At 32.9% G+C, this 13,866-nt stretch overlaps 1 protein-coding gene across 7 annotated transcripts in view; it reads right to left on the bottom strand.

The window, feature by feature from the left end:
• Positions 1-212: 212 nt before the first annotated feature.
• The window catches only part of PPM1A (protein phosphatase, Mg2+/Mn2+ dependent 1A), a 43,827-nt gene continuing 30,173 nt past the window's right edge, over positions 213-13,866 (bottom strand). For 6 of the 7 annotated variants that reach the window (XM_023546227.2, XM_023546225.2, XM_064292551.1 and 3 more), the window contains 6 exons: positions 12,310-13,163; positions 9,881-9,998; positions 5,581-5,689; positions 4,186-4,243; positions 3,928-4,108; positions 213-3,242 (listed from right to left, as the gene is read on the bottom strand). In XM_023546227.2, coding sequence (XP_023401995.1) covers positions 4,070-4,108; positions 4,186-4,243; positions 5,581-5,689; positions 9,881-9,998; positions 12,310-13,143 — 1,158 coding nt within the window. In that variant the 5' untranslated portion in view covers positions 13,144-13,163 and the 3' untranslated portion in view covers positions 213-3,242; positions 3,928-4,069. The remainder of the gene's footprint in view (positions 3,243-3,927; positions 4,109-4,185; positions 4,244-5,580; positions 5,690-9,880; positions 9,999-12,309; positions 13,164-13,866) is intronic. The other variant, XM_023546229.2, reaches the window with a different exon arrangement.

Below are 13,866 nucleotides of genomic sequence, written 5' to 3'. Positions count from 1 at the left end.
GATCCAGTTATAATATTAACATACACTAGGTTATAAATTATATTCAAATGTAAACTCCTTGAGGGCAAGAACCTATTCATCTCTTTACAATCCCAAAGTAATTAGACTAGAGTTTTGCATATAGCAATACATTGTGGAAGAGCTAAGTTATTTGCTGGACTAATAATACACGGCCAAAGAGATGATGTCTAAAAGTACTGTTCTAATTCAGATTAATTATATAACTGATTTATTCTTTAATTCAAATTTGTTTATGTTATGAAGTTAGAAAAAAAATAAGTGGCTGGTGCAGTACTGACTGCACAGTACTCTAGAACCAAGCTAATGTACTATAGCTCAAAATATGTTTGAAACCGGTTTAATGCAGTATAGAAAAAAATACCACTTTGATTTTTAAAAGTTAATATGTTGAGAACTGCTTCTGTTGTTTGTAAGAGTATATTCCCCAAGAGAGTGGGTATTAAGACATCTTATTTTGCTAAAACAATAAGAGATAGATGAGTGAACATGAATCTGCTATTAAAAACTAAATTTCCTTTTAAAAGCAGCAAATTAGAGTCATCCTATTAAAATATTTAAATCAAAGTATTTTTGAATACTATATTATCATCACACATTAACTTTTTCCTTCCAAAGAAAATAACATAGAACACATCAAAAATTTTGAGGCATTGCCCTGAGATGCTAATTAGCACAAAAAGGACAGAGTGGGGTCAAGAATTTAAGTGGTACAAAAACGAAGTGCACAACAGAGGTACGAAAGTGCCTTTTAAAAGTGGGGGTAGTTCCCCACCACCACCACTACCTCCAGGATCAGGAACACACATAGTCTGCCGTCAGAATGTATACTTCCTGTATCTATTATAATGAATCCTATCTAGTATGGCAGTGCTGACTCGTGGAAAAGATTCAGTCTTCTTAGATCACATTTTAATTTTCTCTCACTTCCAAGCCTAATTTCAGTACTGGTAATTTTAAAGAGAGGAATATTTTAATCTCCTTTTTCTTATTTACTAAAGATTTCCAAATTAAAAAAGGGCTCTAAATATGTTATAGTTTGAAACATAGCTTTCCATCACATTATCTTGTGATTTAAGATTCTGCATCTCAAAAGATTCCACAGCCCCGTTCAAGGTTTTGAAATTTCCAGAACTAAAAACTTAAGTCTACTTAAAAAACAAAGAAACTGTTTTGTTGTAATAGGAAATTTAATTTTCAGTACTATCTATACTAGAAGCACTGTTACTCATTAAATGCACATTTAGATGCCTGCAAAGCCCTAACTTAGAACATTATCATACTTTGCACTCTCCCACAGATTTAGTCACTAAGCATTTATTTGTAAGTACGGAATTAGTTCTTTAATTCCAACTGTTACGAATTTCTAAATATAAATAGTACTTCAATATTTTTTCAGTCATGCTGGATTAAAATATAAATTAAATACAATTAAGTTACATTTAACCACCTCACAAATAAAAGGGATAATAAAAAGATCTTGCTGGTTTGTAACTACTTAAAACTGAGACATTTCACATTATTTTTCCCACTACTCCCTAAACTTTACATTAGTTTTAAGGCTATATATACAAATGTGTATATTTCCAAGTTAGGGAAAAAAACAAATATAACAAAATGGATTTTACTACCTTTTATACACAAAGTTTTACTTTTGTTTTCAATATCGTATTTTGATCTTACAATGTAATAGTTTTCTGGTGGGAAATCTGCCTACTGAACGATTAAATTACATAGTGATAAATACAATATTCAACCTAAAGAGACAAAAATACAGAAGGGCACAGAACAGTAGTCTTTTCAATGTGACAGATTTAAAAACTTACTTTCACATGCTTAATCTGAGGAATTTAAGCCTAAATTAAATTGTTATTTTTATATCTACAATTCCTTAAGCTTTGAAAGTTATTTTTAAAGGCCAACAGCTAAATATTATCAACATGCTATATTTCAAATCACAAATATATCTTAACCGCTGTATTCTAAAGACATGGGCCAATTAAAAGTCACAGGCAAACACACACTCACAAACACACATAACCTACCATAGAGTGTTAGATTGTCAAGCTTTGACAATTATTTTAATAAAACAGTAGGCAAATTCAAGCTGATGCACACCTTCATGAAAAATAACACTCAGAAAAAACAACAGAGACTTAAATCTTATAGTTTTTTTCTAGGAAGGTAAACAGTTCTATCTATGCCATTAGTAACATTATTGTCCGTTTAATAAAGACTAACATCTTTCCCCATGAGAACTTCTTATTTACAATGGCATGGTGTTTTAAAAGGCCGGGATAAAAGAGGAATTACACATACATGATTAAATGTCTTGTTTGTTAAATCAAGCTTTATTGATAAAATGGAATTCAGAATATCTTACTAGGAACAGCAGCAGGGTCAGCCAATCATGATAGCAAAAACGTGGCAGTCTCCCACCAGATGTAGGAAGCTGCTGCTTATCCATTAGTAATTCAATGTAAGGACTTGTAAAAGAGGTGCAAAGAATCAAGGCATTCTAGCCCCAAGATTGATATTCTTAAGAATATACTGTATTACCTTCAATACTCACGGCAAACAAGGAGAGAACATCCTGAAGACAGTTAAATGAAGGGACTGGCTTTAACAACAATGCCAATCCCACCTTCAAGAACATTAAAATAGTTTTCAAAAACTCCCTGGATGTTCAGCTTTGTAAGATTTTGAAATTATTCTCCATAATTGCATGCACGTTTGGCCATCTAGCTGATGTGGCTGCTGCTCTCCCTGTTCCAACCTCAAAACACAACATGACTTGAAAGGGCTGTACGTCTGTTGCATCACACAACAAGCCAAACATTTCTTGTAACTTTCATAGTGATTTAAAGCAGTTCATAATTAAATATGAGCATTTTGTACAAGGACAATTACACTTTACAAAAAACAAAATCATACAACAAAAATTGCTGGAGTCTGATTTACAACATGAATTATGGTTTGAAATCACGTTTACATAAGTCTCAAATTTACAACAACAAGAAAAAAAATCTGTTCTGGGCTAGCTGTTGTTCTGCTGAAGGTCTCTGGTGTAATCACTCTCACCCATGTCATATCCCCTTCTTTAAAGTTGAGGATGGACGTTAAAAAGATTCAACAAAGTTGAGCTGTACTCTCCTTTGGAGGTGAAGGTAAACTCCATGGCTAGATGAGCAGTTTTACCACATATCATCAGTTGATGCAGAGTCCTTTACAAAAGGAAACAAAACAAGAAACTAAATTAAAGCTTGCAGGTGCCAAAACATTACTTTCTGGGTAACGCAGACAGATAAGGTTTTGCAAAGTTGGCCTTTACACTATGTCTTCTAAAGTATATGTGTATGTGTAAAACATCAGTGTTTAATTTGTTCAAAGAAATGTTAAACCTTTGATTTTAAAATATTTGAAATCTGGTTTCACCATGAGGTTGACAATTTTATTTCTAAACCAATAAAGCTACTAAAAAGTGTTTTGTTTTTTTCCTTTGATAAAACCCACTTATGTTTAGGACTCCACTTCTACTGCATAAGAAGAAATTATGACCTCGACTAATATAAGGTTTCAAAATGTAATACATAAAATATTTGAGTTGTGCCCAAAAGATGTTAAGTTTCCACCTTTCTATAAAAATCATACTATAGCAGAATTGCAACAGGAAACTTGAATGGAGAATGTGGCATTTAATATCTATATAAACACAACTTTCCATTTTCATACTTAAATAGAGTATACATTTTAGGGTTCTTGGCAAACATAAAAACCATTTAGTGGAGACAAACATTCTAAAATTAAATGTTGCAGCTGCTTACAAAACTCTGAAAAATTCAAGATTCTAAGTAGAGATATTATTCCCAAGTTAAAAAAAAAAACAAAAAACACTTAGTGGAGGCAAACCTGAAGTTGATTGCTTGTAGAGGCTTATAAAATCCAGAATAATTCAAAAGGACTTTCTTCTTTTCTGAGAGAGGTGGACACTCACCATGGTTATGTCCTCAATCACTAGGACTGTGGTACAGGCAGATATCAGGGCAATCAATCAGGGGTGTGTGTAAGAGAGTGGGTGCAGTGAACAGCTCTGCAAAAACAGGTATGAAGGATATGCATTTAGAGTGGAGGGGAAGGGTAAGCAGAGGGCACTGAAGTGCTACTTACAGTGTCATCATTTTTGTAAGGATTCAGTCTATTGTAAACGGCTTCAATTACATTCCGCCTAAATTGGAAAAAAAATACAGAAAATTAATCCTTCTTTGGAAAGCAAAACATTGCCTAATAACTCATAGCCAGGTGTTCATTAAAATGTCAGAGATAATCTATAGTTATAGAAATTATTTTAGTTCTATTTCTTGCTCTTAACAAGTGAGCTTCACTTTAAGATATCTGAGTTTCAAAGACAAAGCTGAGGTGAATGCACTCCCAAATGCGGCATTCCACCAATTCTGTTAACAGAAGATGGAAGTCATGGTTTAAAAATTAGTCTACACAATCTGCTTCTCTATGAGCTGGCTGAAGAGGTCATGAGTCAGCAACGACAACGCAGTTCTTACAAGTATTCTAGGAATATATACTAAAGAGTCACACTTCAGTTTTGAAGTAGAAGTAACTTCAACATATGTTATAGTAAATTGACTTAGATGTATTTTGTATTTAAGTTTCTGTTTTTCTTAATGCTTTAAAAAAAAAACTTTGTTAAAACTGAAATGCCAAATATGACATTTCCACGACAAGGCTAGGAATTAGTTTTTGAGCAGTATTTTGTTAAAAAAATCTGTGATGGTATTTATAAGTTATAGCCTCCCTACTTCCAAAATTGATTTAAAGCGGTCATTTCACAGAAGGTCATATTGGAAGGAAAAAAAGTTTCCAAAAAATAAAAGCTTCAAATAAGAACTTTTACAATGACCATTTAGTAAAACGATTATAAAGAACATGGCTATACTTGCAAAACACAGTTGAGAATCAAGAAAACTGTTGAATAATAAACCTTTATAGGTCAAATACGGCTACTTGAGGTAAAAAATGTTTTGAGGTGTAAATTATAAAACTGCTTCAATTCTCCACTTAAAGACATAAGCTTTAATATTTAACACAAATTAGTCCAGTTCTATCAGCTAAAATAGAAAGGGAAAAAGGCAAGAAATGCATCCTGTCTTCCTTGACTCCAAAAGCCAACCAACCAGCAATCAACAACCAAAGACACTGAAAAAAATCAGAGATGTAGAAAGATGGCCCAGATAGAGGATAATGACTCTTAAAATTTTATAGTGCTATGCAGTTTAAAAAGCGGTTTCACGGTTTCATTTATGCTACATGAGGAAATCGATGTTATCCAAGCCTCCACTGAAGACAAGTCTTTAGTGTAATTATTTACCATTACATTCTGATATCTATTCTAAACAAGTAATGTCACTGATACTGGAAAACACTGAACCACAGGTTACATAAAATATTTTAAAAACATAGATAATTGCATCACTTTACAAATTAGATCAACATGCACCTAATATTTTCATAGACTGAAAGCATTAGAGTGTGCTGAATATAACTTACTTGCTTGCCAGTTCACCCCCTGGTGGGAGGCTGGGGATGTTCTCACTCGCTAATGTGCGCATCACATGGACTAAGTCAGGGACGCCTTCCCCCTGCTTCTTTATGATTTCTGGGAATCAGAAGTACTTTTTTTGTAAGTGCTATCCAAATTTAATTTAAAAAACTGAAACAAAGATAACTTAGTTTTTTTAAAAGATGGCATTTACATCTGAGATTTTCTAAACCAGTGTCATTAAAAAAAAAAGTTGACCTTTTAAAGTTTATGACAAAGCGGTGTACAAAATAACACAAAAGATGAAATACTTTCCAGATAACTTTAAAGAATGAAATTAATCAAGATACAAATGTGAAAAGAAAAATATTTCATGTTAAATCGATGTATTACATAATCAGGGATATGTGTACACAAATGAGAATATCCTTCTTAAGATGCCAAGAAGTTACTTCTGAGGAGATCAACTCCTCTCTTTAGACTGGAAACATGTTTCCTGAACTTTGTCCTGTAAAATACACGGCACAAGTTGTTTTTGTTTTTTTTTAAACAATTTCGATTTGAAAAAAATTACCTTTAAGTATAGGGAGATTTATTGACTATATACTACTCCAAAACATTTTTATATATGTATTTATATTTGCAAAATGACAGTTAAGTAGCACGCACAGATAAGGTTATGTACTTGAACATCACTCTCAACTTAATCTCTGTCTAAAGTATCTTTTAATGATAAGTAACTATACAATACCACTTTCTCAGTTGATTATTTGAACAAAGCCTTGAATGAAAACAGTATAAATTTCATGACATTTTTTAAAAGAAAAAGATCCGACAAACCATGCAACTGCATTTTAAAATAATTAATTCCAAACATCCAGTTATTAAGTGGGTACAGTGATACGATCTGCAATGTTGTCGTGCAGATGTGTATTGTTACTCATACCACAGAATACCAAAAATGATGTACAAGGAACATAACAAAGGATTCTAAACTCCTCCACTTTAAGTACAAAAGTCTTCATTTGGAGTTTTTGCACACTTATTCTAAGTGCAAGATCATACCAAAGGTATTTCTAACTTACAATTTCAAGCTTTGTTCAGTTTTTTTGTTTTTCAATGTTTACAAAAAAATTTTCTTTTAGTCATCACTGGGTCAAGAAAATTATCATTCTAGTTCTCAATTTGTAAATATCTTTGAAAATAACAATGTATATAAAGATCTTTCATTTTCTGATCAAGCCTCAAAATATTAATTCACCATTAAAGGTACATTTTAAAAGACAGACATTGCTACCCGTATTTCTTTAAACGGCTCAAACTGTCCTTCTAGAGTTAAGGCCAAATTTTACCATCTATTATTTTTTGTCTTTTTTTAAAACCACTCTTAAATCTGAACAAAAAGCAAGGATCTCAGATTTGGTTTGCCAAGTTCCTTTATTGTATAATCTTTAACATCTAGTATATTTATTCTACAGGATTCTAATGCTGAAAATTTGCTTTACAAAAATAAAGGGATTTGATGTTTACCTAAACTGCACAATTTCACAATCTAAAGCTGTAACACACTTGACATACAGTCTCTGCTAAGCCAATACAATTATTTGGATAGATAACTAGATACAATAGAAATGAACACTGATGATAAATGCAATCAATGTGGTTTTAGGTCTAAAAAATATTACCTTGAATCGCCTATATTTGATGTATCTTACATCTCTTTTGTTAAAAAATATAAATTAGGATATTTTAACTGTGAAGAAAATTACAGGAAAATAAACAAGTTTTTTAAAAAAAAATAATGTAAGGCTTTATAAATCGTTAATATCCCTATTCCACACGGGGCAGTCCATTTAAACTACCTGACCATTTACACTACACCAGCCTTGCTTCTTTCTGCTTTTTTAAAAAAGAAAATGAATTTTAAGAAATATTTCTTTAAATGCTCTTACACTGTAAATTTTAACTAGAACTGTAAAAAAGACTGAATAATTTTATTAAATGATATATATGCATAGAAGATCCACATTTCACATACATATACAAACATCTTCTGCTCCTCCCCCGGTCCCCTCCCCCAAATCTGAGGGATTCTATCAGTTATCTCCAAATTAGCAATTTTAAAGCTGGGGCAATCAGTAGCAAATATTTAAAATAATCACTGTGCAAATATAACCTTAAATTGGCTAACAAAGACCACACGCTTAATAGAGATATGGTTTAAATTATAAGTTAATCTTTTCACGCTCCCAGAAAGGCAAGTATTCAGTAAGAGCACAGATGATATAGGAGGAAAGGAGAGCTAAAAAGCCTTTGTCCTTTACTATGTTGTGGACAGAGAAGCAAAAAATGTTCAAAGCAAACAAAATGACGTTTAGCAGGTCACAACAATCTAGTGAAGGCATGTATTTTAAAAACAGAAAAGAAAGAAAATGGTATTTGGTACCTGCTTTGGAAGTTAAATGCAGTATTTTAAGACATAACTTTTACATTGCAAACAGTTACATTCTTTCTGTATTCTTTAATAGCAGCAGTTTTTATTAATATTTATTTTCTAGTTGCAGTTTCATCCAATCTGCCTCAGTAAAGAATACCACAGATTTATCACACATAATAATTTCCAATTGAATGGTACAAGTATAATAACATTTCAATATATAAAAAATATCGAGTATTAACAAACTTTGCTCAGGTAGCAACTCTCTTGTTAATAAGCAATATAAAACCTAATTGTAACAAAATTATGTCTAAAGTAAATATTTCATAATTCCATCAAAAAATTACTTTAAAAGACTGTGCTCCATAAGTAGCATGATTCCCTTCTAAAATTTCATTCCATTTCATAGTAAATGACACTAAACTACGCATTTCTGTTTCTTTAAATCAGTAAGAAAACATCTACGCTCCTCCCCGAGTTACTTTAAAGTGCTAATACATTAAATACCGACTTATTCCTATACATATTATTCTTACGGTTTCTTATTTTTCTACTAACGAGCAGTTTGAACTGATGTGATATGATATTGTAACATTCTAAATATTGATATTTTACTGTATTTTGTATAAATAACTCATATTAAAATGATTCATTTAAAATATAAAATTTCCAAGATCCTTGGTAATATTAAGAAAACAAATTCATTGACTAATTTAATGTCCAACAAATGAAATACTAAACAGTACATACATATACTAGATCTAACACTATATCAAGGTGGAAGAGGACAATAAAAACAAAATAGCAGCCCTAGACAATGATTCTAATATCAGACTGGTTATGACTGATATCAAACAGTTAAAAGGAAGAAAACAAAAATTAAAGTGCACATTAATTTTTATAATGTAGGCACAGATGGATGTAATAGTGTGGTAGGTCAAGGCTTACATGCTATCAGAGAGTCTTTAATGTGAGAATTAATGGCATTAGAAGCCCGAAATGCATTTTAATACTATCATACTCAAGTTTTTCTGTTTTTAAAGGAACTGCATAATCTATATGCTATTGCATATTTGCAATAAACTGGCATTCATTGGGGAGTTTAACTTTTATACTAAATAGTAGCTGCATCACGGATAATTTAAATTTTTTTCAAAGATTTAAAGGCACTACATGAGAGTTAAAAACATCTAATTGTCTCAAAGTAATTTTCAAAATTATGACAAATACACTAGAATTCCCAACTTATTTCTTGATCTTAGTTAACATTTCTGCCAGGTAGAGACCTAGTATGTTTTTTATTCAGGCCTATCTCATTTACATAAAAGAAATTAGGTTTAGACAAGCCTTGAAACAATTTTAGAAAAAAAATTTAAAAAGCTGTGGCATAGGAAAGTTGCTAATAAACCGGCTATGACCTGAGAGTTACCAAAAATAAAAAATTAAAAAAACCCTCACACTAGTAAATTCATGTACACAGCTTTTCACAGAAAGATGGTATTCAAATTATCACCATCACAAATAATTTCTGAATTTTTAATTAAATAACCACAAATTAGATCGTCCTGGCATAAAATTACTCAAGCCAGTGAAGTCAGTAAGCATTTTCAAAGCACACAAACGTTTTAGTCTTTTTAAAGAAAAGTGTCCTGGACAAGCTGTACAGCGTCACATTAGCAGTTTCTAATATAACTGTGACAGGACAACCGACATCTACCTAAACTGCTAAAGAAATGTCCTTTCCCGTGTCTGTACACTAAACACTAGATGTCAAAGGCATGTAAAGATCTAAAAGCTAAAATGTTAAAATCTGATTGTGTTGAAGGCTTTTCTCTAATATAAAGTTACTTATTTTTTGTTAAAAGATCCACCTTCTACTCTGCATTCCAGGTACTTGTCCAACTCTGCCTCCTTCTTCACTGCTTCTGGTGATACTTTGGGTGCATTTGGAAAACAGATCAATATCACACTCATGTTGTCTCGACTTCCCTGGAAAGAAAAAAGTTTGAGAAAATATTTCCGCTTTCTTTTTGCCCTTCCATACATCCTCTTCAAAGCCTAAAGAATCTTTACAGCACGCCAGTAATAACTACACTTGTTCTAGTGAGATTATATATTAATTTTAAGGAGAAAAAAACACATGTATGTGTTTGGGTACCCTCCCCAACATATGGTACATATAGTATATAGTATAACCAACATTCCAAAAGACACGAGAGAAACATTACAGGTTAAATCCCACTGCAATAATCATTTTTCAAAAATTCTATAAAACAAAGCATTTCTAAGCATTTACTGGTGGCCTACTTAACCTGAAGCGATACCTAACACACACACTCACTCAGTGCAATAACACTTCCAAGCATACTCCTAACAACAGGATCTGACCTGTAGTTACATGCATATTTGACAAATTTACATTAAAAAATTATAATAAGCAATGTAAGGCTAATTCATTCACTTCATAAGAAGCAGAGATATAGAATCAGAAATTAAACGATGTATGTAAACTGGCTTAACTTTTAGAAAACAAATTCATTTTTTAAAGATATGTAAGTACTTAAAATGCTGCAATTAAAATGCCTGAATCCTGCTGGCTTCCCCACAGCCTCCTTCCAATTAGTAACTGAAGATAACATTTACATTTTAAGTATTTAATTTTGTTATATAGAAAAACTGACCTTACACTATTAGCTGCAACAACAAACCATACAAAGAAAAAAAAAATCTTTAGATGAACTGTATAAAATGGGGTAAGTGACAAGGTACTGAATAATTTTTAAAATACAGCAGAGCACAAATGAGACAATGTAGAGCCCGAGCCATAATTTACTCATACATGAATCTGACAATTCTCTCAAGAAAACAGTTTTTAACCTAGCTAAGAAGTATTTAATTCTCAAGAGCTACAGAATAAATCCATGGTCACTACTTTCATGCATATCAAGGACAAAGAACGTATGTACCATAAAATCATTTTTTAGTTCTTCCAAAATTCAGAAACTGGTATCAATGTGCACTATGAACTTTTTACTCTATTTTTTTTTTTAAAACATATGGTTGGTTGGATGTTATACAAACCTGGTTTCTAAGTACAATCAGATTTTAATTAAGATTTTAAGTAGAGGTGGCAGTGTGCATATAAAACTAAAGAATATTATGTTGGATTTTTGTATGCTAAAAGAAAATCAAATATATAGCCTCAGAAGAGTTTTATAAAAATCAACATTTGTTCTAAAAAAAAAAAAAAACAAAGAATTAGTTAATGAGCATTATTAACAGAACAGAATATAGTAGAAAGGACACTAGATTCTAGTCTTAGTGCTGCTATTAAAGAAGTAAATTGTGTAACCCTGGAGAAATTGTTTCACTCCTCTAGGAAAGGGAACAGCTTGTATCAAATATTATTGGCTAAACTAAGCACTTTACATATATACATACTAGTTCATTAATTTAATTCCTCAATGTCCTACGAGTTAGATACTATTATCTCCATTTTTACAGCTGACAAAATTAAAGCTGAGCAATTTGTTCAAGACTGTAGAGCACGAATGTAATAAAGTTAAGTCTTGCTCCAGGTTGGCCTGACTCCACAGAAAATTCTCTGGCTTCAGCTTCTTCATCTGTAAAATAAAGGAGCTGAGATAGCTCATCTACATATGTGACTGCATTTGATTGTCTTAACAACCCCATGAGGTAGAGTAATGTATCAGTCTTACCCTTTTACAATTAAAGAAAGTCATTTTCCAAATAGTTTAAGTAGCTTACCTGAAGTCACATAGTCTCAAACCAAGTTCTTCTGACTCTACAATCCAAGGCTATTTCTAGCACATCACACAGGATGATTCCTAAAGTCCCTTGGTTAGTAACATGGATTCATTAGACTACATTCTCAAAGTATTGCCACAAATGTACTGCGAAATCACACTGTAAAAATATTAAAATTCTAAAATGCTTTTCATTTATAGGCACTGAGGCCTAGCCCTCCCCACCACTTGCCTTTCTTTTAAAACATGCACTGTAATGGAATCACTTTATCTCTGATCATTTCCACATGATTAAAAAGCTCAAATAGTCCAGTTATTAATAGACTAAACATTCAGATTGTAACTCTTGCATAGATGGTAACTGAGTAATTTACTTCTAAAAACTGTTCCTACGATGTATTTTCATAGTTGGTGAAGATTATTTTACATTGTGTCAAAAACTTATTTCTAAGAACTAAAGGTTTTAAGATTAAATACCAGAGTAGCAATTAAAATGACAAATAGTTTAATCTTTTTTTAAAAAGTCTAGCTACCTTATACAAACAGGTGTCGACTACTTCATTGCAAACTTTCTCAAGGTCATCAGTGACTTCAAGCCTGGATCTTACAAAATCACAGAGCTCTTCATTTCCCATAACATCCCAGATACCATCACATGCAAGGATAATGAACTGGTCATCTTCTTCAGATCTTTCAATATCATAGACTTCAGGCTCTGGTGAGACAAGCTGCTCTGTAGGACCTTTTCCATGGACACATTTGTAATCAAAGTCACCAAGGGCTCTTGATACAGCCAGAGAGCCATTCACACGCTGAATCATCACAGAACCCCCTGCATTCTGAATGCGTTCTTTTTCCAGCGGATTACTTGGTTTGTGATCTTGTGTGAAGAAGTGAACTTTCCTGTTCCTACAAAGTAAACCTCTTGAGTCTCCACAGTTAATGAAATAAGTATGGTGGGGAGAAATTAAGACACCCACGGCTGTTGACCCACTTCTATCTGCACCATGTTTCTTCTCTGACATAACTCTCATGTGTTCATCAATCTCCAGAAAACCTGTTCTGATTCCATTCTTTACATTTTCCACAGAAGGTGCTCCTGCAGACCCTTTAAAATCTTGGTTATTGGTGATGTGATCTAACAAATGCTCACAGCAGTATTTGGCAACCTGAGAACCAGCATGCCCATCATACACAGCAAAGAATGACCAGGTTTCAAGTCCACTTGGCAAACCGATCACAGCTGTATGTGCATCCTCCATTTCAACACGCCAGCCTTGCATGCTGCTTAGTCCATATCGCAGCCCATTACCCTGCCCCTGGGCATTATGTTTTTCCATCTTTGGCTTGTCTAAAAATGCTCCCATTATGTCTTGATATTCTAGGTCTGCAAAGGAAGAGGAACAAGAAAGTTAGGAACTCTTTTATAAACAAAACACACATCCAACAACTTTTTTTCAAAGTGAAGGAGATAAATGGGAAGTTTTAAATAAGAATTCACAACTCTTGTGATAAGCAGATACTCGCTGCGTTGCCAACTTGAAATCTGGAGATTACAAGGAAAAACTGGGGAAAAGGCTGGTCAGACAGAGCTCAGAACTGGCAACAGGCACATAAGGATGAAAGCTGACCGGCCAGCCACTGTCCTTAAGGTACAACTTGAGGTGGAAAGGAGACCTGGCAATAGCCACCAGCTTACATGAACCAGGCCAAGCTTTTAAGGATGTACCAAACATGTGCAACCTCTTAGGGAATCTCAAAACTAAGTTGTGTGTGTAAGTCAATCAAGAAAAAGCCTACTAATTTAAACATCTTAGTCAAGCATTCAGAATTTTCTATGTGATTCCAAACTATCTAGTTTTACTCTCCCACACACACTCTCTGCAAGAGTCAAAATGATCTACTCATGATGCTCCATATTTGCATACCCTTTAATCCTGTGCTTGTGTCAGTTCCCTTAGCTGGAATCCCTAGTGCTCTACTTATAGAAAAGAAGTATATCCATCCTTTAAAATCTAGCTCAAATTTTATCTTTTCTATGAGATTTTTCAGTTTTTCATAAAGCCAGTAAGTTATTAAGTACTATAAAT

This window comes from Loxodonta africana, chromosome 10 (assembly GCF_030014295.1).
Source record: "Loxodonta africana isolate mLoxAfr1 chromosome 10, mLoxAfr1.hap2, whole genome shotgun sequence".
NCBI lineage: Eukaryota > Metazoa > Chordata > Mammalia > Proboscidea > Elephantidae > Loxodonta > Loxodonta africana.
The sequence above is the reverse complement of the archived record's forward strand: the minus strand, read 5'-3'. Positions and strand labels throughout refer to the sequence as shown.